Source organism: Xyrauchen texanus, chromosome 50 (assembly GCF_025860055.1).
Source record: "Xyrauchen texanus isolate HMW12.3.18 chromosome 50, RBS_HiC_50CHRs, whole genome shotgun sequence".
Lineage (NCBI taxonomy): Eukaryota > Metazoa > Chordata > Actinopteri > Cypriniformes > Catostomidae > Xyrauchen > Xyrauchen texanus.
The window spans coordinates 15,410,962-15,436,344 of NC_068325.1; the positions used below are offsets into that span (position 1 = coordinate 15,410,962).

Below are 25,383 nucleotides of genomic sequence, written 5' to 3' on the forward strand. Positions count from 1 at the left end.
GAAAAGGGGATTCTTGAACTTTGCCAAGAGTGAAGATTGCACAAACTTGTAGATTGTTGTTGAAAGCCAGAGAGTGCATGGAGTTAGAAGTCTTCAAGTCTTCCTTATTTAGATCTGCAGTAAATAAAAATTTGACAGGCGCATTATAGATGGCTAAGATGTTATTCTTGGGAAATCCTTCAATAGCAGTTTAAGTCGGCATAGGCAAATTTTGGCATAGGCTCATGTTGGTTGTTTGTAAAGGATGATGGATCAGAGCTGGAAGCTGTGGATTGGAGTTCTGGTGCTGTTCTCTCTGGATCTCTGGGTATCTGCAGATGATCTTGGATCCCTAAACAAGTCCTGGAGGGACACTGATGTCCAAGTCGAAAACCACAACAATCAGGAGCAGCAGATTTTCAGAAAGTATTGTGAATCCTCAGATATTACGGTGAGAAGCTTGTTGGAATTATGTTTCATTTTTGCAGTTAGAAGACTTAAGACATTTTTTTTATGGGGCCTGGTAGCTCAGCGACGAAGGATGCTGACTACCACACCTGGAGTCACAAGTTCGAATCCAGGGCGTGCTGAGTGACTCCAGTCAGGCTTCCTAAGTAACTAATTGGCCCTGTTGCTAGGGTGGGTAGAGGACTGTAACCCACGTTGGGTTAACACTATAATGTGGTTCTCGCTCTCAGTGGGGTGAGTGGTGAATTGTGCGTGGATGCCGCGGAGAATAGTGTGAAGCCTCCACACGCACTATGTCTCCACGGTAACATGCTCAATAAGCCACGTGATAAGATGCGCGGATTGGCGGTCTCAGACGCGGAGGCAACTGAGATTTGTCCTCTGCCACCGGGATTGAGGCGAGTCAATACGCCACCACGAGGACCTAGAGCACATTGGGAATTGGGCATTCCAAATTGAGGAGAAAAAGGGAGAACCCTCCACCCCAAAAAGGAACTTTTTATATTAAGTTATCATTTAGAGTAAAAAAATACAATAAAATGCAATTGTGACATTAATTAATTATTTCTGCTTGAACTGACCATAAAAATGACTTTTGTTGTTATATCCAAATGTAATCATGCCACATAATAATTTTGATTTGAATGAAACCAGTTACCACATGAAGCACATTATTTCCTGACAAAGACATTTTTTATAATGTACATAGTGCAACATATTCCAGGCATGTGTTAAGTAAACACATTCCAATATTATGCAATGTTTTTAGAAACTAATCGACCCGAGCCCAACGGGTCCAAACATGTATATCTGCAAATATGAATGCAATGGAATTCATACACAATAAACACGTACACTGAGTGCACTGTAAAAAGCTACAGTTCCCTAAAGGGGCATCTCTACCTGATTTTTTCTTATGATTCTGAGCAATCCTGTTTCATTTGTTACTTATTTAATTTATTGTGATTAAGTAAATGTAGCAGATAAGATTAAGTACTTTCTACATTGACAAAGTTTAAGCGTGATCTTGAAATATCAAGTAAATTCTATTTAAGCACTTAAATTCCAACATGTAAAAATCAATGCTCTATAAGTAAATATTACTCATGATTGTTTGTTATCTTTACAATGTGTCATCATGTATCAGTCTTAAAGTACAAATCCACGTCATATTTACAGTATTAGCTCATTTGAGTAAATTTCACAGGTAAATAATATACGTACATTTACTTAACTTTTCAATTCTGTTTTGTCCCATGCATTGGGCTTGAATAATTAATATGCTTGCATGTTTTTTAAGTTTGTTTACACAATTTTTATTGTTGATTTCTTTTTTTATGTTTGGTAACTTCACGCAGGGGCGTAGATTCCAGGGGGGTGGGGGGTAACCCCACCAATAATCAAAACAATTAAGTGCAACCTCCCCAATATTCATACCATGATTATTGGAAACAAGTAAAAGCTTCACGCACGCTACTATCTTCTTTGGCCAGAAATAGTTTGTTTCCAGATACCTTTAAACAACTGTAAGTCCTCACTTATCTTTTTTCGCTGCTTTCAAATAGTTGTGGGGATTGATTAATTAATCCCCCAAGTCTTTTTAAACCGTTCACCAAAACGATTTGTTCAGATTCGTTCTCTGAATAGTTTAGTGACCATTTACATCTTCACGATAGTATGTGATGATAAATGAGCGTTGTTATATTGATTTTGCTTAATAATAGGGCATTCCAAAATATACAGTATGTGTGTGCATGTGTATATCTCAATCGATGTTCTTATCGACCACATTTGCTTCATTACAGGGTTGTGATCCTGGTTATTATAGAGAAAGAAGAGGACCGTATAAAGGACAGTGTTTACCTTGCAACTGCAATGGGCTGTCCAATGAATGTGACCAACATACAGGAAAATGTTTGGTATGATATTTTAGTTTTTTTTTTTGTTTTTTTTATATTATTGTTATCTTAAATAGTTATCTTATGTTGTTTTTTTTTTTAAATTCCCTATCTTATGTTGCAGAAATATACCTAAATCTGTTAGGTTAAATACGTTAGCCTACATTTTATCCTTAGACTCTTCATTGATGAAAACAATATTTCAGATCAAATGAAACGCATGTACTCATGACAGCCCTTCCCATGCTTGTAGCAAAACAGATTGCAATACTCTAGTTTATTTTCTAGTTTATATTTTCTATAGTCTAACCTGCTAATCGCTGTTTTATAGGCCTACAGGATTAAATGCAGGTACTCACCCTTCAAGCTATCTTGCATTCCCATGATCAACTCACATGACCGCTTTCTAAAATGCATTCTGCATTTGTCACATTGTTTTTATATAGACTACCTAGAATTTTTTATTTTGCAGAACTGCCAGTTTAATACTGTAGGTGACCACTGTGAACGCTGTATGGAAGGTTACTATGGCAGTGCCGCTTTGAGGACCTGCCATATATGCCCATGCCCCTTTACAGACCCATATAACAGGTGTGATGGCATCTCATCTCATCACACACACAGACACACACACACATTGTTTTTCTATCATGGTGGTGTCTTTCTTTTGATTTCAGTTGTTTTAATACAGATCTAATTATATTTTGTATCCCCTTATCCTAAACCTCACTGACCAAGAAACCTTTTTGCATTTTTATATTTTCAGTAAGTCATAATTTAGTATGTTCGTTAAGCCATTTTCATTTTAGGGAGCATATTCGCAAAGTAACTGAATAGCAGAACCTCCGTTCAGTCTGTTGGGTAAATTATTATTTATTTAAATTATTGGACCAAATTTATATTAGGTGTCTTTATTTCTCTTGAGACCCGAGCTTGACTGCTGTGTGTATTTTCCATTTCCCTTTTTTAGTAGCACCTGATAAACATTTTCTAATGAAAACCTTGTGGTATTGTACACAATAGTCTACATTGTGTTTAGCAGCGTGGCGTTTCGCGATAAATCGCTCAAATGTAAGAAATGACATATCGGATGAAACTAGATACTCTAATCTTTTGACTCCCAGGTTTCAATGTAAAAACTTTATTAGGTTTCTTACCAGATGTAGTTTTGTTGGCATTTCTCCCAAAGACAAACTCTGCTGTGATCAGCGCCATGTTGTTCTGTCACATGACTCGTCGTAAGTTTAACCCTTTACTGACAGCCCAGAGTCTCCTGAGCTGAGATCTGTTGGTTTAAATTAAATTAAAGTGTTGCATATAGCGAAGTCAAAATACAACATCCACGCATGTGTGCGTGGGGTTGCATGAGGTTAACTACTATGTTCCTAAGAATTTGATACAATTATGTACATATGTGTTTTTGCATTGAACTTACATTTAAAATACCTGCATTTTATTACATCTGTAGTTACACTGTTAACCTTACCTCTAAGCCTAACCCTAAACTTAGCACTTTTTTGTTTGTGCAGTTTTGCTCTTGGATGTTTGAAGGTTGGGGATGATTTTGAATGTCTGTGCAAGGCTGGTTACTCTGGAGTTCGATGTGAAAGGTGTGTGGTTTTAGAATATGTATTTGTACAAATGTACAAAAATAAAGTAGTGTGTTTTTTTTTTAGGTAAACAACAACAAATACATGTAGAACATAATTAGGGGCCATTTTTTATTTTTGCTTTCATATCAGATCATGTCTGATTTTAGTAAATAGACATTTTCACAGATATAATTTGTGCATCATTTAGGTGTTCGGTTGGATACTATGGCAACCCTTTAGCACAAAGAGGAAACTGTCAACCCTGTGACTGTGACCTTGGTTATGCATGTGACCAATTTACAGGCGGTAAGCAAGCTCAAGTACCTTCATTATTTACATAATAATACCATTGCATCTTTAATTTATGACAAGCAGCTCAATGTGCTTTCAATAACAAATGACAGTTTTATTGCAGTGAAATCATGACTCTTCTATGTTTCCTTTAGATTGTTATGAGGCCGATGAGCCTGACACTGGTGACTGCTTAGGTTTGCTCTCACGATCCTCCATATATTTTACAACATATATACACATACATACATATACACACACACACACACACACACACACACACACACACACACACACACACACACACACACAAAAGTTTGGAATAATGTACAGATTTTGCTCTTATGGAAAGAAATTATTCACCAAATACTTTTCTTAATTCACCAAAGTGAATCACAATGTCTAGTCAGGACATAAATAACATGAAACATTACTATTACATTTTGATTTTTTTTTCTAGAACTTCTTAAACTACTTCTTAGCTTTGCAGATCCTTGGCATTCTAGCTGTCAGTTTGTCCATATACTCGGGTGACATTTCACCCCACACGTCCTGTAGCACTTGCCTTATCGAGCACTTCTCATGCACCTTACAGTCTAGCTGATCCCACAAAAGCTCAATGGGGTTAAGATCCATAACACTCTTTTCCAATTATCTGTTGTCCAGTGTCTGTCTTTCTTTGCCCACTCTAACCTTTTCTTTTTGTTTATCTGTTTCAAAAGTGGCTTTTTCTTTGCCATTATTCTCATAAGGCCTGCACCCCCGAGTCTTCTCTTTACTCTTGCACATGAAACTGGTGTTGAGCGGGTAGAATTCAATGAAGCTGTCAGCTGAGGACATGTGAGGTGTCTATCTCAAACTAGAGACTCTGATGTACTTATCCTCTTGTTTAGTTGAAAATCTGGTCTTCCACATCTCTTTCTATCCTTGTTAGAGCCAGTTGTCCTTTATCTTTGAAGACGGTAGTGTACACCTATAAAAGAAATCTACAGTTTTTTGGCAATTTCAAGCATTGTATAGCCTTCATTCCATGATTGACTGATGAGTTTCTAGAGAAAGCTGTTTCTTTTTTTGCCATTTTTTTACTCAATAATGACCTTAAGACATGCCAGTCTATTGTATACTGTGGCAACTCAAAAACAAACACAAAGACAACGTTAAGCTTCATTTAATGAACCAAATTGCTTTCAGCTGTGTTTGATTATAATGGAAAGTGATTTTCTAGTGCCAAATGAGCAATTTATCATGATTACTCAAGGATAAGGTGTTGGAGTGATGGCTGCTGGAATGGGGCCTGTCAAGATTTTATCAAAAATATATTTTTTCAAATAGTGATGGTGCTGTTTTTTACATCAGAAATGTCCTGACTATACTTTGTGATCAGCTGAATGTCACTTTGGTGAATTAAAGTACCAATTTCCTTCTGAAACTGCAAAGTCTGTAAATTATTCCAAACTTTTGGTGGCCAGTGTATATATATATACATACACATATATACCCTAACCCTGTTTATACTATGTATGTATGTGCTCTTTGACAAGATCAAAGATTCCATTAAATTTGGATTTTAAAGTTTTTACATTAGATTTTGACTGCCCCGAGTCAATTAAGCCAACTTCCATGTCTGTATGATAATTTGGTGCCTAAATGTACAGTAAACTATGTTGTGAAAGCATCAATACAGTACAGATCTAGTAAAACTGGACCTCAAAGGATTGGCTAACTCTAATCTTTCTCCTGTTAGAGTGCGATATCTGTGTCACTACATTACTGGATGATCTTGAAGCAGTGGATAAAGAGTTCCTCACTCTGAAGACTCAACTACAGTCATTAAGTCAGAATTCTGCTTCACTTACTACACTGAGAAAACTTGAAGATGCCATTGCTGGTACAAAGGTCCCTAAAAAGCCCTCACAACATCAACATATATACGTTTTCAGTGTATAAAGCTCTTTAGAACAAAATCTAACCATTAAGAATAGCATTTTCCATACATCCTTTAAAAAATGGGCTTCATTTCTTTAGGTTTTGGTCAAAAAGTACACTGAATCTGTCCACACACTAAAACCAAAGGTTGCAGAGCTTGAATCAGATATTGAAATTGTCGAAGACGACCTAATGGTTCTCAATGAAAAGGTACTGGTTACATTTTATTGTGCTTTATCTTTATGTTGGTTGTAAAATGCAACATGTTGAAGTGATTGCAACATTAAATTCAGTGTCATTGTGAACTGACCTGGAATTTCAAAGAAATCTTGTACAGGCAATTCAAACTTCAAGTAATGCAGTTCAGTTGCTGAAGACTCTGACGAAAACATATCAAAGAGGGGGCAACTTACATTCTGAAAGTGTAAACGTCTTACAAAAGATTCAAGGTAAACTGGATCCAACTGGAATTTTTATAACCTTGTCACTTAGCGCTGCCTCTTTACAATATTATTACACAGCTTTCTGGAATTCTAGATGGTCAAAAATGACAGATAAACAGTATTATTGACTGCTGATAGTCTAACGTCTTGTATTGTGTATATATATAATCTAATTATCTGATGTCAAATGTTGTTGACACTCTGACTCCAACTTGACTTCCAAAGTTACCAATAGTACTCTTCCCCTTTGACCCGTACAGAGTTCTTGGATCAGTTGAAGCAATCAAACCACACAGGTGGGAACACTGAGGAGGCCACCAGGATGTTAAAAGAAGCCCGTCGGATGCTAGTGGAAATGCAAAGACAGAACTGCAATACTCAGAGAGGACTGGCAATTGAAGAGCTAAGAAAAGCACAAACACGTGGGTCATGCTAAAGGATGTAACATACATATTCAGAATTGTGGGGGGACCAAATGTAATAATGGTTTGGAACATCTTTGCTATTTTCTATATGCTGAACATCGTTAGGTTAAATTAGTAGTGACTGAGTTCCTATATGTTCTCACAACTAACAAGCTTTGTCTCTTGTGAAGTTTTCAACCTCATCATGAATGACTTAATGGTTCCTCTGAATCACACCTCGGTTGCCACTAATCGCATCAGACAGAAACTAATGGAACAGGCTGCTGATATTCGAGATATACAAGAGGCTCTTATAGATGCGGAGCTTGACGTGAACGAGGCAAATGATGTGAATAACAAAAATGAGAAACAACTGGAAGATATTTTGGTAATAGATATTATCCTTTTACTATAAGATAAGATTTATTTGTACAGCTGTAGTCTAACACATTAATCTAAATGTTACTTTATCAGACTCATTTAAAGGTATTGGAGAAAGATCAAGGAAATATAATGGCTGATGTGAACATGATAAGAAGGACATTGAAAGATACATCGGATCTTCAGAAAATGATGGAGGACTTGACAAAGGTGAAATATTACCATGAATTCATTCTTTTTTCAGTTCATTCTTTTGGACAGGGTTCCAACAAGAACAAGTTTGTTCACAAGTCATAGTGATATACAATTTGTGAGTAAAGTTGAGTCTGTTCTTTTCAATTAACTGGTATTTAAGGAGTTCACACTTTGTTCTGAATGATTCATTTACCCTTAAGTTGAAGTATTTTTTTTTCTCGAATTACAAGAAAGATACTGAAACCCTAAGAGGACAGGGAGGTCATTTAAATTTCCTCACAATGATCTGCATTCCCTCACAATAGTTTGCGTTCCGTCTGAATAAGTTTTGTTTCCCTTGAAATACGTTTTGCGTTCCCTCACAATAAGTTTTGCGTTCCCACACAATAAGTTCTCTCGCAATAAGTTTTGCGATTCTTTGCAAAGTGTTTTGCGTTCCCACGCAATAGTTTTATGTGTCCTCACAATAAGGTGTGTTCCTTCGCAATAAGTTTTGCATTCCATTGCAGTAGTTTCACGTGTCCTCACAATAAGTTTTGAGTTCTCTTGCAATAAGTTTTGCATTCCATCGCAATAGTTTCACATGTCCTCACAATAAATTTTGTTCCTTCAGAATAAGTTTTGCATTCCCTTGCAAAGTGTTTTGTGTTCAGTCGCAATAGTTTCACCTGTCCTCACAATACATTTTGTGTTCCTTTGCAATAAGTTTTGCATTCCGTTGCAATAGTTTCACCTGTCCTCACAATAAGTTTTTATTTCTCTCACAATAAGTTTTGCGTTCCCTTGCAAAGTGTTTCACGTTCCATCGCAATAGTTTCACATGTCCTCACAATAAATGTTGTGTTCCTTCGCAATAAGTTTTGCGTTCCATCGCAATAGTTTCACATGTCCTCACAATAAATGTTGTGTTCCTTCGCAATAAGTTTTGCGTTCCATCGCAATAGTTTCACATGTCCTCACAATAAATGTTGTGTTCCTTCAGAATAAGTTTTGCATTCCCTTGCAAAGTGTATTGTGTTCAGTCGCAATAGTTTCACCTGTCCTCACAATAAGTTTTGTGTTCCATCGCAATACATTTTTCATTCCCTCACAATACGTTTTGTGTTCCGTGACAATAGGTTTTGTGCTCCATCACAATAAGTTTTGTGCTATAAAATATGTAAACCAAAATAATTGCAAGGGAACGCAGAACTTATTGCAAGAAAATTGGCAAAGAGGGCAAATCAAATTTCTGAAAATTCTGTCCCTGTCCTCCTAGGGTTACATAGAAATGTCATGGATATGCATTAGTCAAAAAGTTTGTGAACTCTTTTTGGAAAAATTTCACAATTTTGGAAACTTACCTTTCATCCTCTGTCAGGATATGAGTCATCTTGCTGCTCAGATTGATGGAGCAAAAAACTCTCTAGATGCAAAACTCAACCTGCTTTCGAAGGCCACCGCTAAGGAGCGAATTGTCAGCAAAGCTGAAGAGCATGCCCAGGAACTTTGGAATCTAGCTATGGACTTTCAAATGTATGTCAAGGGGTTTATTGCAAATTTCAAGCTAGCTTGAAACCACATGCATATGTATTTGTTAAAGCCTTTTGATACCTGGTCCTTGATTCCATTAAACAATCCTGAAACCGTTTCTTATTTGTATTGCCCTTTTCAAAAGCCTTAGAAAAAACATGCTAATAAAAGCGCACGTATCTTTTAGGGTCATCCTGAACATTATCAACTCATCCGCTGTTCAGATAGCCATTGAAGCCATCAGAGCATTAACTGATGTCACCAATGCAATCAGAGAGGCGGAAGCTGCAGCCAACTGGGCCAAAAAGGTGGCAGACCAGGTTCTTGAGGTATAACAGCTGACAGACATGTAGAGCCAGCAATCAGCTAAGTTTATCCAATGTATCCATGTATCATCCATGTATTTAAAGTGTAGTTTGTAATTGGTTTACCCATAAACCCCAACCTTTTCTTGAAACAACCTTTGTTCTATTTTATTTTTTTACCCCAGGATGTGCAAGGACAAGATCTGCTAAAGAAAGCCGACAATCTTAAAGAGCTAGCAAATAAACTACTGATTAATGCCAAGAAGGCAGAGAAAATCCTACAAGGTCATCATTTCATACCCATTCATTATTCTTACTGCAAACCATAAATTGCTTCCAGATTATATAGCAATTACATCAACCAAATAAAATCTACTTATAAGCCAAGAATAATATGATCCAGGTCATTTAAATGAATTGGGTTGGTCTGGTCATATTGCACTAGGTAAACAGCTACATAACAATACTCTCATCTACAGATGTCACCCAGAAAAGTGAAGCTTATAGAAACCTGATCCACCAGGCAGAAGACAAACAGAGCCAGCTGAGGCAAGCCATGCAAGATGTGGTGAGGAAATTGAACAACATTAAAAGGGGTGAGAAGCACTATTTTGTAAGGCTGAAATGTGTCAAGAAAGAGCAAGGAAAATGAAACTTCAGATAGGTCAAATTCACATTATTAAAAAAAACTAAATGAATGACTTATTTTATGTAGATGATATTGGTATCCTAATCGACCAAACCAAGGAAGATGCTTTCAATGTTAACACCACAACCAGTGATGTGATAGCCAGAATACAGAACATCAGTGAAGAACTGAACAAAACCAGAATTCCATCTCATGAATCAAACCTGAACAACATTATTGATGATGTGAACAAAACACGTGAGTCTCCCCAATTCAATCCTAAATGAGTTTTAACTTGCTTTCTGATACAGAACTTTGAGTTGTTTCTCGGTTGCTAATAAACATAATTCTACACACAATCCTAGAGATTGTTGAGAAGTCATTTAAAGATGTCTCACTGTCAAATAAACACACGTAGTAATTATGTCTGCTGATAGTGTCAAGCATGCCTTGTGTGAGCTTGTGGATTGTTTTAGCACCCGATTCAAAACAGGAATTATGCAAATCAGGTAATTGTCTTTTTAACCCTTGTGCATCAATTAAAAAAAGTTACACATAGGTTCATTATGGACAAAAATGTCCATGTCCAAAAACTGTCATAAAAATATTATAGATTTATATTTTTATCCACTTTCACTGACATAATTTTTTTAACCAGCATCAGCTCTAATCATAATGACCAAACATTCATTCATTTTTAGAATTTTAACCCTTTAAACGCTGGTTTGTTTACATAATGTCACTGTTGTTTTTTTAGGAAAAAATGAAAAATAGTAATTATTTTCAATTTAATAGATGCTAAGCAGAATTTATTTTCTTTGATTATTAGAGCCTCGGATATGTCAATGATTAACAACAACATTCATTTTGATGCTTTCATATTTTTTATGCAGTATCAGATTTAAAAAAAAGCTACCACTCAGGTCCATAATGGACAAAAATGGCCATGTCAAAAAAGTGTCATAAAAATATTATAGAATAATGTTTTTTTCTACTTTCACTGACTTATAGTTTAACCAGCATCAGCTCTAATCATAATTACCAAACATTCATTTATTTTCAGAATTTTAACACTTTAAACGCCGGTTTGTTTACATAATGCCACTGATGTTTTTTATAAAAAATATAATAATTATAATTATTTTCAATTTAATAAATGCTAAACAGAATTTTTTTTATTTTTATTATTAGAGCCTCAGACACATACAAACCACACTCTGAAATCCATACCAACACACTCACACAATTATATATTCATAATGTATCTAATTGGCTCTATAATATGCATAAGCCAAAAACAGCAGAAAACAGCAACAAAAGCGATGATATGCCAAACCTGAAAAAATGGCACGATCTGGTAAAAAATATTTAAAATGTAAATTTTGAAGCCTTGCCAACATAATGAAAGCATGTTAAACAAGATTGCATAATTTTATAGTTAAATGGCACTGGGATTAAAAATCGCAGTTTTAATGGGTTTCAATGTGCCATTTTTGTCCAAAACGACGCTAAGAGGGAGTATTTTGTGTAACTAGTGCAAAAAATATTTTTTTAAAGAAAATAGGGTGAAATATTAAAATTCCAATAAAAATTCACACCTGTGGAAAATTTTATGCAGTCAGCATTAACACAGACAAAGTTATCAAAAAAACAAAACTGAAAAAGCCAAAAATGTCCACAAGGATGCACAAGGGTTAAAATGGTGAATCTGCATATGTAATATATTTAAATGTAACGCTTTTCCATATCATTTGTCAACCCTTTCAAAAAATCGAAATTACTCGCCAAGATGCCTCTCGTTATTTTCGCATGCAAATGAGCTTTCGCCACAAATGTATGCCAGAAGTTTGTAGCTCTTCGCCGGTAGCGGTGAACCTCCGGCAAACCTTTGGCAACAATGGACAATTTGCTGCAAGTTAGCTCATTTGCATGTGCAAATGATCAGTGGCGAATTAGCGGCACGTTTGCAGCAAATTTGTCATGAACACTCGATTTTCGTGAGGGAAATTACGACCGTCAAGATCTTTAGAAAATGTACGCAATCATCTCTTTTCAATAAAATTCTGTTAACCACCCACTTTCCTTTGACGAAAAATTACCAATTGTGCTACGTTAAGTGCGGCAAGCTAATAGCGCTGATATTTTTGAATTTAGCGTATTTTCACAACGTTTACCATATTCTTTTGCAACCTGGAAATTGTTATGAAAAACTAAATTAAATGAGCGTGTTTACATGCGTGGTCTTACACCGATTATACTTTAAAAGCCTAAATACCTCAAACGGTAAGTTCATAAACAGTTTAAGCATAATGTCCATTACACCGATTTTGCATGGTTTGTAAATAGCTTTCCCACTGTTCTTACCAGCTTATCCGATCCAAGTGTTTTGCACAAGCCAGTTATGATTTGACGTCAAAAGCAGAAAATAATCTGATGATTTAAAATGTATAAATGTTAACTGAGATCTTTATTCATAAGGAACATCATTATATGCTCACTCTTGTCTATGAAACGATACTGTTTCTTCACAGTAGCAGAATTGGATCAGTCTTTCCCTTCACTGATTAATAAACTTCAAGACATAGAGAACCAAAGTGAGCACCTGCCTAGTCAAGCCAACACGTCCAGCAGTATCAGAAGAATCAAAGACTTGATCGAAAGTGCAAGAGACATGGCCAACAGAGTGAGTGCTCACGGGAGCAGAGGAGTTGTTTCTCCAACTGGTTCTAGATATTAGTCACTCTGTTGTTATATCTTTCCACCATCTATCTTCTCACTTACGTTCCTAGATCAGGGGGCCTATCTTCTTTTCTGGCGATGCTCACATTGAACTTCGGCCTCCTAAAGACCTGGAAGACTTTCGAGCCTTCACTGCCATTAATCTTACGTTGCACCAACCAGAAGTTCCATCTCGAGGTGATGGAAGACGTAGGCGCCAACAAGAAGGCGAAAACCTGTTTGTCCTTTACCTTGGAAATAAGCATGTGAGGAGTGTTGGTAGTGTCATTGCTACAAATTGCGATGCTATTAGTTCAAGTACTTTTCTTGTTGAGGTAGTAGTGTTGCTATGAAGGCTGCAGGGAATCTCTAATAAGTAGTTTTCTTGTTGTCCAACAGACAGTCAAGGATTACATTGGCCTGGTTGTGAGGAATGGAGTGCTGTTTTGTGTCTACAAACTAGGTGGCATTATTTATGAGATAGAGACCAGTGAGATTACCAAGTCCAAGAATGACAAAGCTTTCATGGATAGAGTGGATTTCCGCAGGTAATCACCATGTGTCATTGTCTTCTCAGCAGTATTTAGGGTTAAATGCATTTGCATTTCTTAACACCATTTTGGGAGTTGATTATGCATATTTCAGCTGTCAAAAAACACCAGTTTAAACCAGCATAAGATGTTTTACTGGTCATCGTAGGTTTAAGCTTGTTTGGCTTGTTGACCAGCTAATCATTTTTGGCTGGTTCAAGAAATATTGTTCAGATTGCTCTTTTTTTATTCCCTTTGCTTCCAAATCAGAGTTTATCAAGATGCAGTGGTTTTTTTCACAAAGACTTTCACTTCATCTGAACCCAAAGTTATAAACACCATACCTAGTCTGCCTCAAACCACGGTTGGATTACTTGATCTGGATTCCAACGAAGTTGCTTTATTTGTGGGTGGATACCCAAGCGATTTTACGGTAATTACAAAAAGCACATGTTCATTGCCTAAGGTCCACACTAATATGCTTTCTTTTGAAAACGCAACCTCTCATCCACACCGAAATGCTGTATTTCCCACCCCCAAAAATGGAGACTTTCGAAAACGCTCTCCATTACCGCATACTTCGGTAAACAATGACGTTAGCAAACTGAAAACTGAGTTGTTGAACGAAAATGAATTGGTGTGACCGTGGCTTAAAACTACGTCCATACTAATAAGCATTCTTTTGAAAATGCATTGATTTCGCTACATTTACGCTTAGCCTATCATCCACACTGGAATGCCGTTTTCCTCCACCAAAAATTTAGACTTTTGAAAACTCTCTCTAGAAACGCATACTTTGGAAAACAATGATGTTAGAGGATTAGTTTGGACATAGCCTGACACCCTTTCTACACCAGGTGCGTCCGTTGACGCGATGCGATGCAACGCAACGCAATAGCTTGAGGCTGTCTACACTGGACACGTCAACACGAATGTTCTAAACTGCAGCACAAAATGGAACGGGACACTCGTTTAATATTGGCGTGACGGACAAGCCACAACAGACGCTTCCAATGTAGACAGCATCATTGATTATAATGGGGTTCTATTGCTTTTGACGCGACACAACACGCCACCCACGTCCGGTGTAGAAAGGGTGTAAGTCTTGGTGGAGGGCAGAATTTCATCACAAATATATATCTTTATATCTTAGGACAAAATTATACTTTTCATCCTGTGTGTTTTGAATTTGCCCAATCAGCCACCAGAAGAGCTTCGGTACCCTGGATACAAGGGCTGTATTGAGTTTTCGACACTAAATGATCATATCCTTGGCTTGTTCAACTTTCAACGTGCTGTTAACATCACCAAAAACAACATATGTCTAAGGTAATCGCAATACATTTCCACTTTACAGTTGAGGTCCTGATCTCTGGTTTGAGTTTTTGTTCCCATATTCCCTTTCTAGGGGCAAAGTCCGCACCTCAGGGTATTATTTTGATGGCACAGGTTATGTGAAGGTCGAAGTATTAAGAAAAAACTCAATTATTAAGTTCTATGTTCAGAGTCATCAAATGGACGCGGTGCTTTTTCACATGGGAAATGAGGTAAACAGTCGATTCTAGGATACTAATGATTGATTTTCAGTACCAAACTTTGATAGTTAAGGCTTCTACAGGATACAAATATTACACATACTTATATAGATATAATTGATTACAGATATAATTATTTCATATATTTTAAATGTAAAAAATAATGTAATATTTTTTTTTTTCATTATTTTTAATTTATTACAATTATTAAAATTATTTGTAATTTTTTTCAGACGTCCTACTACTTTGTTGAAATGGAAGGAGGCTATATTGTTTTGAAGGGGGCAACAAATGACAAAATAATTTTTGAAAAGACCAAAGAAAAAGTCTTTTTTGTAAGTATGTTTTGTTTCATTAAATCTCGCCATTTTATGAATCTCCAGTGTGCAGATATTGGCTCTTGCTGACAATCGTATTGAATAAATTCCACATTTTAATTCCTCTCTTTAGACCAACTTCATCCAGATCAGAATAACTCTGAATAATAAAGACATAAAAGTACAGGCCACAGACTCCGGGGTCAACATTTATCTCGGAAATGTCAAAGGGTTCTTTGAAGAGGCCTACATCGGGGGTGTTCCTGGTGAAGTCAGAGAAAAGTATTTTTGATTCTCTTTTTTTATTATTAAAAAAAATTGAGCCTGTTTTTAGGACCATTGAGATAATGTGACATCATTTTCATTACAATTAAGCACATACAATGTTTCAGGAGATTCACATTATTATTTTTAAACCCACTTTTTTGCCTCCAGATATAATATTATTCTTCCATCATTGAGAGGATGTGTAAACAGTGTCCAGGTAGATATCACTGTAGTTTTTACAGAGGAAGTTGGAATTGTCTCAGGTTGTCCAAATCCCTTACTGGTAAGAAAATATATATATAATTTTTTTTTTTATGGTGTATGATGTGTAAAACATTCCATCTTTTCTGGTTTTATAGTGTCTGGTTGGCTCTTTGTTTTTAGGGAGTGAGAGAAGCTACTTTTAAACGTGAGAGTTTTCTGTCTGTGCCACCTATTGTTGAGGATACGGAGAAAGGAACAATGGTTTCACTTGGATTCAAGTCATTCTCTCCCACAGGCGTCTTATTACACACCGGTGGAATGGTTAGTGTGCAATGCACAATACATCTGGTCTGCCATGATGTAGAAAAAACAAAAACATCCATATTTCTATTTTTACTGTTTTTGTTGTTGTCTAAACTCTCAAATGTTTTGAAGCGTGTGTGAATATAACTGACCTGAAACTGGCCTCTTCAAAATAAAGGTTCTTCTATGGTTCTTTGCGGCACCTAATCACTGAAATTACTGTCCTAGGAGAACTCGGCATGTCAAAAAGCATTGATGATTTGTTTAAAAAATAGTTCATCCCAGATGTGTATGACTTTCTTCTGCTGAAGACAAGCAAAGTTTTTTAGACGAATATTTCCACTCTGTAGGTCCTTACAATGCAAGTGAATGGTGGCCAGAACTTTGAAACTCAAAAAGCACATAAAGGCAGCGTAAAAGTAATCCATAAGACTCCAGTGGTTAAATCTATACCTTCAGTAGCGATATGATAGGTGTGGGTGAGAAAAAGATAAATATTTAAGCCCTTTTTTTTTTTTTTTTTTTACTACAAATCTCCAATTTCACTTTCACTTCCACATTCTTCTATTTTGTGTTTTTGGCGAGTCACATTCTTCATGCATATCGCCACCAACTGGAAAGGGAGGGGAATTTATAGTAAAAATGACTTAAAAATCTATCTGTTTCTCACTCATATATGCATGGATTACTTTTGTGCTGCCTTTATATGCTTTCTGGAGGTTCAAAGTTGTAGCCACCATCACTTGCATTGAATGGACCTACAGAGCTGAGATATTCTATACATTTTATTTGTTTGTGTTCAGCTGGAGAAATAAGTCATACACATCTGGGATGGCATGAGGGTGAGTAAATGATGAGAGAATCAAATTGTTTTGGGTGAACTATTCCTTTAAGCTGGTGTGGTTTGGACATGACGTTCTTTCTTTCTTTATTTTCCTTAAAAATATATATTTTTTAAACAACACTGTGCATACTATAAACACCTTTGGGAACCTAAATAGGTTCTTCAATGCATCAGGCTCTAAAACCCTTTTCGATTTTAACTGTAACTTTTGTTATTATGAGTGTTAAAGATGTGAAGTTGTGCACACAATTGATAGCTTTCACATTTCAATATAAATGGAAGAAATAAATAACATATACATTTTTGCTTTCCTTTGCAGGAAAATGAATTTGAGTTGTATTTATCTGATGGCTTTATCCATATGAGAGACACTAACAATAATTTAAGAACCAAAAACCAATATGAAATTGGAAAATGGCACTACGTGACTGCATTCAAAAACAGCTCAGGGTAAGAAGAAACCGTCTTTCTTTGTGCCTCAATAGAGTTGTAGCGATTTTGGGGTGAACTGTCCCTTTTATGTTGAAAATTACTCCTCAGGATGCAGCTAAATGTCGATAACACAAACATGGGAGATCCACAGATATCTACCATACCCAAAGGCATGGAAAAAGAAATTGTTTTGGGGAAATTTGATGGCTGTTTGAGGAACGTTTACATAAGGAGGTTTGAATTCATTCTTATTGGTGTAAGGCTTTGCATGTGTCTAGTTGCAATGACATCATAGTGAAATGCATTATCAGAACATAAAGAGAAATATAGTATTTAGTTTGACCTTTTGTTTCAGTCTACAGAAACAATACATCCCAGAAGACTTGAGCAGCTTCAACCAGAATGGAAACGTATCTTTGGGATTCTGCAAAGATGAGCGCCCTCCTCAGAAAACCGCTAAGAAGAGCGCAAGACATGCCGGAATTACTTCTGACTCAAAATTGGTATTTAAGAATATCTGTAGTCAATCTCTTTATTAAAGGTACTCGAAGTTCTTTAAATTGGCTTTATGTCTAAAGAAACGGATAGCGCGTTTGACAAATATCTTTAAATGATGAACACTAACATAGGTTTCAACCACAGATGTCGATAGAGGCTCCGAAATACATTGTGGAACTTTAGGCCATGTCCACACCAAAAACATTTCGTTTGAAATTGCATTATTTTGCTACATTTATGCATCCAAAAAAATTTTAGTTCCATAGTCCGCATCCATTACAGAAAATGATGAGGTAAGAAAATTGAAAACAGTCTTTTCAAAGAAAATAGATTTTGTGTCTTTGTGGCATTAACTCTTTCCCCGCCAGCGTTTTAAAAAAAAAAAGTTGCCAGCCACCGCCAGGGTTTTTGATGATTTTCACTAAACTTTAATGGCCCGCAGAATATTTTCTTCCATGAATATATGAAGATGCTATATATCACAATAAAGATCTGAGCCTCTGCTTTTAGGCAAAAAAAAAATTTGTTCTTTTTTTATTGTGACTTGAACAGAGGTAGGTTTTGTCAAAAAACAACATTTCAGACAAAAAGCTGAGAAAAAGGCATGTTTATGTCTGATATTTTGAGCTTCTCAATACTCCACTTCTTCATGTTTGAGACGATCGCAGTCTGTTTCTTTGATCAAAGAGTTGCGTACTCTTTCAAAACATGCGTAGGGGTCTTCCTTACCGTTAACACCTAAAACACGGAAACCCGGAAAATTCTGTGTTTGGCGGGGAAGCGTTTTTTCATAAAACACGGAAAATTCTGTGTTTGGCGGGGAAAGAGTTAATGAATTGACAATATTAACTGAATAAATTATCAAATTAATTTAACACTGAAATACTTTGTCCAGTACCAAAAACGATATCATTGGGAAATTTGAAACAGAGTTTTACTTTGTCCAGTACCAAAAACGATACCGTAGGGAAATTTGAAACAGAGTTTTACTTTGTCCAGTACCAAATACAATACCACAGGGAAATTTGAAACAGAGTTTTACTTTGTCCAGTACCAAAAACGATACCGTAGGAAAATTTTAAACAGTTTTACTTTGTCCAGGACCAAAAACGATATCATTGGGAAATTTGAAACAGAGTTTTACTTTGTCCAGTACCAAAAACGATACCGTTGGAAAATTTTAAACAGTTTTACTTTGTCCAGTACCAAAAACGATATCATTGGGAAATTTGAAACAGAGTTTTACTTTGACCAGTATCAAAAACGATATCATTGGGAAATTTGAAACAGAGTTTTACTTTGTCCAGTATCAAAAACGATATCATTGGGAAATTTGAAACAGAGTTTTACTTTGACCAGTATCAAAAACGATATCATTGGGAAATTTGAAACAGAGTTTTACTTTGTCCAGTACCAAAAACGATATCATTGGGAAATTTGAAACAGAGTTTTACTTTGTCCAGTACCAAAAACGATACCGTAGGGAAATTTGAAACAGAGTTTTACTTTGTCCAGTACCAAAAACGATATCATAGGGAAATTTGAAACAGAGTTTTACTTTGTCCAGTACCAAAAACGATACCGTAGGGAAATTTGAAACAGAGTTTTACTTTGTCCAGTACCAAAAACGATACCGTAGGGAAATTTGAAACAGAGTTTTACCCTGTCCAATACTAAAAACTTCACCAAAAATGATTATTATGGATGTGGCCTAAATGAAGCGTCAATATTTACAGAATAAATAAAAAAATGTATCAAAGTGGGACCACACTGATATCTTTAAACTATATTTGATATAATTTTCATCTACATATCGTAGATACTAGAACTATAAGAGCATTTTCCTCCACTGAAAATAGTGCGTTTCAAAGCGCTCTCCATTCCCGCATACTTTACCTTTTCCATTATCGAAAACGATACCATTGGGAAATTGAAAACAGAGATTTCAAATGAAAATTAATTAGTGTGGATATGGAGCAACAATATAAACCAAATTATTGAAAGAATTACCAAACTGCGACCACACTGGTTGCTTTAAACTTAATTTAAATTTATAATGTCTACATTTCATAGACACTAGTACTAGAAAGGCATTTTCCTCCACCGAAAACAAAGTGTTTAGAAAACGATACCATTGGAAAATTTGAAATATAATTTTTTTAAGGAAATGGATTAATATGGATGTGGCCTTAATGAAGTGACAATATTAACCAAATAAACTAAAACAATTCCTCAAACTGTGAACACTGATTACTTTTTTTTATTAATTTTAGTCTACATTTCATAGATACTAGAACTAGAATGGCGTTTTCCTCCATCGAAGGTGAGCTTTTCGAAATTGCTCTCCATTAGATTTTTCGAACCAACGCTGATAAGTGTGGATGTGGTGTGACAATATTAATCAAATTAATTAAAACAACCAAACTTGATTACTTTGCAAGCTCTGTTTTAACTTATTTTGTCTACATTTTGTTGTTTTTAAAAGGGAAATTCTAAACAAGGATGCAGATATCCAAAATTCCTGAAACACACCCACCACCTTGGTACCAACAGCCAGTTGCAGTTTTCAATAGATTCAGAGGAACTCAATAACAGGTAATTAATGTATAGCTTTTTGTTTTTGAATACTTGAGCACATTTAATAGGGTTTAGATTTCAGATAATTTCATAAAGCAATGAGACCATCTTTGTGCCACAGGCCCCAGTTCTCCCTGGATGTCCAGACCAAATCATCTAATGGACTTCTACTCCATATCATAAGAAAACAGGGTGTCCCTCTTGTGGTCTTGTACCTAGTTGATGGAAAAGTCACACTCAGTGTTGGGTCAGACAATATTACCTCCTCTCAGAAGATCAATAACGGCAATTGGCACAATGTATGTAGCAAACTTAGACAGCTAATGTGGTGTGTATTTGTAACTGGGCCAAATGATGCCAAAAAAAAGCCAAATGTTGTGTGTACAGATCAAGTTCATTGTGAAGAAACGAGCATTTCTCTTAGCTGTGGATGATCTTCGAATACCCAATGGACGACTCTCGAAAGGGTTCACCCACGATCTTCGATCTCCTGTTTATGTGGGATATGGACAACTTCACATGGCTAATAAAACTCAAGTATGACTTCATGTCAATCTTATTTTAGTCCAAGTTAACTGCAATCTTGTGTAACACTGTTTCATTGAAGAGGCTATTTTCTCAGGGAAAAGCCACCCTTCAGAAGAGCATCATTGGATGCATTCGTGACCTGAAGTTTTCCAATGTTCTCCTTGCGGAACCAGCTGTCAATCATGGTGCCACTCACTGTTTTAAAGGGATGAGTGAGAAGGGGGCATACTTTGCTGGAGATGGTGCACATGTGGTCTTAGGTTTGGCTTTTAATGTGTTCATAAGTGTTCATTCTGGAGTTCTCTTTGTATGTAGATGTAGCAATAGTCAAATATATAATTAAATGTATCTGTTGTTTGTGGCAGAAAACTTTCTTATCTCCGGTTCTACCTTCAACCTGGCTTTTGAGTTTCGTCCCAGGAAACTGACCGGCCTTCTCTTCCACAAAAGAAACCACCATGGACAAACCCTCACAGTGTTTCTCAAGAGTGGAAAGGTGAGTGAGTGCTTGTGTGAAATAGAGCGCAACAGTGCTGGCCCATTTTTTCAGCCGTCTGGATTCCGGAAGTATTTTTCCCATTCAGTTTTTCCATAGGCATTTCATAAAATCCTTCATTAAAGCATTCTAAGCCATGAACCAAACCAGCCAGCTCCGAAGTGAATCACAACATTACAAACTTTGATTTAAAGCTAAAAAGGATTTAAAAATCAAACAAAAAGACAATGGTAAAGCAAGACTGTCTTCTTAACGTGTGCAATGGGGGAATGAACTGCAATTACGAAAACAAATGAAAAACAATTAAATTATATATATATATATATACACTCACCTAGAACTTTATTAGGAACACCTGTACACCTACATATTCATTTGATTATCTAATCAGCCAATCATGTGGCAGCAATGCACTGCATAAAATCATGCAAATATGGGTCAGGAGCTTCAGTTAATGTTCACATCAACCATCACAATAGGAAAAATTGGTGGCATGATTGTTGGTGCCAGACAGGCTGGTTTGACTGGTATAACTGCTGATCTTGGATTTTCATGCACAACAGACACTATAGTCTCTAGAGTTTACTCAGAATGGTGCCAAAAACAAAAAACATACAGTCAGTGGCAGTTCTTTGGACAGAAACACATTGTTGATGAGAGATGTCTACGGAGAATGGCCAGACAGGTTTGAGCTGACAGAAAGGCTACAGTAACTCAGATAACCACTCTGTACATTTGTAGTGTGCAGAATAGCATCTAAGAATGCAAACACATCGAACCTTGAGGTGAATGGGCTATGACAGCAGAAGACCATATTGGGAACTATTTTTAGGACCATACTGTTCCTAATAAAGTTCTAGGTGAGTGTATATATATATACCATTGATTAACAACATTGGATTTCATGGTAGATATATCTTTTATTGTTTACAAGTTATTGTTGAAAATGTATGTTCGCCTCTGGGACCTGGGTAGCTCAGCGAGTATTGACTCTGACTACCACACCTGAAGTCGCAAGTTAAAATCCAGGGAATGCTGAGTGACTCCAGTCAGGTTTCCTAAGCAACCAAATGTGCCCAGTTGCTAGGGTGGGTAGAGTCATATGGGGTAACCTCCTCGTGATCGCTATAATGTGGTTCTTGCTCTCGGTGGGGCACGTGGTAAGTTGTGCACGGAATGCTACGGAGAATAGCGTGAAGTCTCCACGTGCGCTATGTCTCCACGAAAACACGCTCAACAAGCCACGTGATAAGATGCATGGATTGACAGTCTCAGACCGGATGGCGGATGCAACTGAGATTTGTCGTCCCCCACCCGGATTGAGGCAAGTCACTACGCCACCATGAGTACTTAGAGTGCTTTAGGAATTTGGGCATTACAAATTGGGGAGAAAAGTGGAGAAAATACAAAATAAAAGTTACAAAAATATATATATATATTTGCCTATGGAAAAAATTAAGGGAACATTTACTTCCAGAACAAGACTGCTGCGCTCTATATGGGGTAAGAATATTATTTTATTCAAAGATATACACATTATTATTATTATTATTATTATTATAAAAAACATTTTAGGAAATATTGGAGGTACTTAAAACAATTTTTTAGTAATTCTGCACGTTGTATTATATGATGCTATATATATGCTTTTTAGGTGGTGGTAAAAGTGTACGATGGACAACGTCACTACAGAACTGCAGTGACGCCAATCCAACCTCTCTGTGCTGCATTTAACTATGTAACAGGTACTACATTACTGCTTTTCTAAGTCTTCTCAATCACTTCTGAAGATCAAATTATGAAATGGGGATTTATTTTAAGAAATATGGTTCAACTGAATTCATTTTAAAGGGAAAGTTCACCCATAAATGAAAATTCTCTCATTATTTACTACATTTATTTCTGCTGAACACAATCAAAGATTTTTAGAAGAATATCTCAGCTCTGTAGGTCCTCACAATGCAAGAACTTTTAAGCTCAAAAAAGCACATAAAGGCAGCATAAAATAACATCATAAGACTCCAGTGATTAACTCCATGTCTTCAGAAGCTCTAAGATAGGTGGGTGAGACACAGATCAATACTGAAGACCTTTTTACTGTAAATTCTCCTCCCCGCCCAGTAGTTGGCGATATGCATGCAGAATGTGAATTGCCAAAAACAAAAGATGAAGTATGTGAAAGTGGAGATTTATAGTAATAAAGGACTTATTTGATATTGATCTGTTTCTCACCCACACTTGTCATATTGCTTCTGAAGACATGGATTTAACCACTGGAGTCATATGGATTACTTTTATGTTGCCTTTGTGTGCTTTTTGGAGCTTAAAAGTTCTGGACAACATTCACTTGCATTGTATGGACCAACAGAGTTGAGATATTCTTCTAAAAAATATTTGTTTGTGTTCAGCAGAAGAAGGTCATACACATCTGGGTTGGCATGAGGGTGAGTAAATTATGAGGGATTTTGTTATTTTTGGGTGAACTATTTCTTTAAATGTTATCTGTATTCCTCAGTGTCCACACGGCGAAAAACTATCGAGCTGAGAGTGAATGAGGCAACATCACGAGTCAAACGACTGACTGGACTCAACCCTTCGGCTCGTGAAACTATCTACATTGGTGGCATTTCTGGTAAAGTCTGGCTTAAACCATCCTAAGCTGGTTTATAAACCAGCTAGTCAGACTGGTCTGTTTTCTAGTTGTAGAGGGGTTTGGGATGGAAGACCAGCTGGACTACCAGTTGAACACCATCTTGGCCAGGCTGGGAGACCAGCTAGACCAGCTTAAACCATCCTAAGCTGGTTTGCTAGTCAGACTGGTCTGTTTTCTAGTTGTAGAGGGGTTTTGGGATGGAAGACCAGCTGGACTACCAGTTGAACACCATCTTGGCCAGGCTGGGAGACCAGCTAGACCAGCTTAAACCATCCTAAGCTGGTTTGCTAGTCAGACTGGTCTGTTTTCTAGTTGTAGAGGGGTTTTGGGATGGAAGACCAGCTGGACTACCAGTTGAACACCATCTTGGCCAGGCTGGGAGACCAGCTAGACCAGCTAGACCAGCTTAAACCATCCTAAGCTGGTTTGCTAGTCAGACTGGTCTGTTTTCTAGTTGAAGAGGGGTTTTGGGATGGAAGACCAGCTGGACTACCAGTTGAACACCATCTTGGCCAGGCTGGGAGACCAGCTAGACCAGCTTAAACCATCCTAAGCTGGTTTGCTAGTCAGGCTGGTCTGTTTTCTAGTTGTAGAGGGGTTTTGGGATGGAAGCCCAGCTGGACTACCAGTTGAACACCATCTTGGTCTAGCTGGTCTCCCAGCCTGGCCAGCTTAAACCAGCTTAGGACAAATTCCATGCTAAACTGTATGCATGTTCTCTATTTCCCTGCATGAAAATCTTTGAGTAATTTAAAATGCAACATCAAGAATTGTAGTCATTCACATCTCTGCGTCTCATTGTAGAGAAGCTGCTCAAAGAAGTCGAAGTAAGGACGTCTTATGCGGGCTGCCTGAGGAACTTGCGTCTCAATAAGACTCCTCTCTCATTGAAGTATGCGACTAGTGTGTTCGGCCCCATAAACACCACCGAATGCCCAGCAGAAAACGGGAATACTCCAGAATATCATGTAGAAAAAATGTCATAGATATAATTCAAAGATATGACTAAAAGAGATTGTCTTGTTAACTTAAATTTTTTTTTTAAATCACTTTTTTTTCTGTTAAAATTGAGTCCTTACAACAAAGTACTGCAGCGGTACATTGGTAAAGTGAAAGTATCAGATGGTAATACCATGGTACTTTTATACCATGCTACTAAAGTAGGTCCTAATTATTACCATATTCATGTACTGTGATCTAAAAAACATGTTATTACCATGGTACTACAGTATGTGTAAAAAAAGCATGGTACCATGGTACATTTTCATTACTGTGATTATAAAATAATTGTAAGTCTCATTCTTGAAAATAATGACTTGCATGTTTCATCAACTATCACATTCATAAAGTTGAATAAATACGCATGGAAAATGTATGAAAGCAAAGTATGTATTATATTTTAATAGAAAATGCTTGCTGTTTAATTAAATTGTGCTTAACAAAATACTCAAATTTGTCT

At 36.7% G+C, this 25,383-nt stretch overlaps 1 protein-coding gene across 2 annotated transcripts; it reads left to right on the top strand.

The window, feature by feature from the left end:
• lama3 (laminin, alpha 3) lies at positions 1-25,362 on the top strand. 2 transcript variants are annotated; one of them, XM_052123674.1, is made up of 38 exons: positions 1-430; positions 2,253-2,366; positions 2,818-2,936; positions 3,875-3,955; positions 4,146-4,243; positions 4,384-4,425; positions 5,973-6,124; positions 6,254-6,364; positions 6,492-6,603; positions 6,858-7,019; positions 7,193-7,389; positions 7,476-7,592; positions 8,938-9,092; positions 9,277-9,418; positions 9,580-9,679; positions 9,874-9,990; positions 10,110-10,280; positions 12,554-12,705; positions 12,812-13,006; positions 13,140-13,288; positions 13,541-13,703; positions 14,472-14,599; positions 14,679-14,817; positions 15,039-15,140; positions 15,256-15,404; positions 15,558-15,672; positions 15,774-15,914; positions 17,060-17,190; positions 17,281-17,406; positions 17,528-17,675; positions 20,156-20,265; positions 20,369-20,546; positions 20,635-20,784; positions 20,870-21,035; positions 21,141-21,271; positions 22,926-23,016; positions 23,787-23,903; positions 24,729-25,362. In XM_052123674.1, exons 1-38 carry the CDS (start codon positions 245-247, stop codon positions 24,908-24,910), a joined length of 5,139 nt encoding a protein of 1,712 aa, XP_051979634.1. In that variant the 5' UTR covers positions 1-244; the 3' UTR covers positions 24,911-25,362. The 2 variants fall into 2 exon arrangements, with proteins under 2 accessions (XP_051979634.1, XP_051979635.1); XM_052123675.1 differs by lacking the exons at positions 1-430; positions 2,253-2,366; positions 2,818-2,936; ... (1 more) ...; positions 4,146-4,243; positions 4,384-4,425 and having other exon boundaries at positions 6,013-6,116.
• The last annotated feature ends 21 nt before the right edge of the window (positions 25,363-25,383 follow it).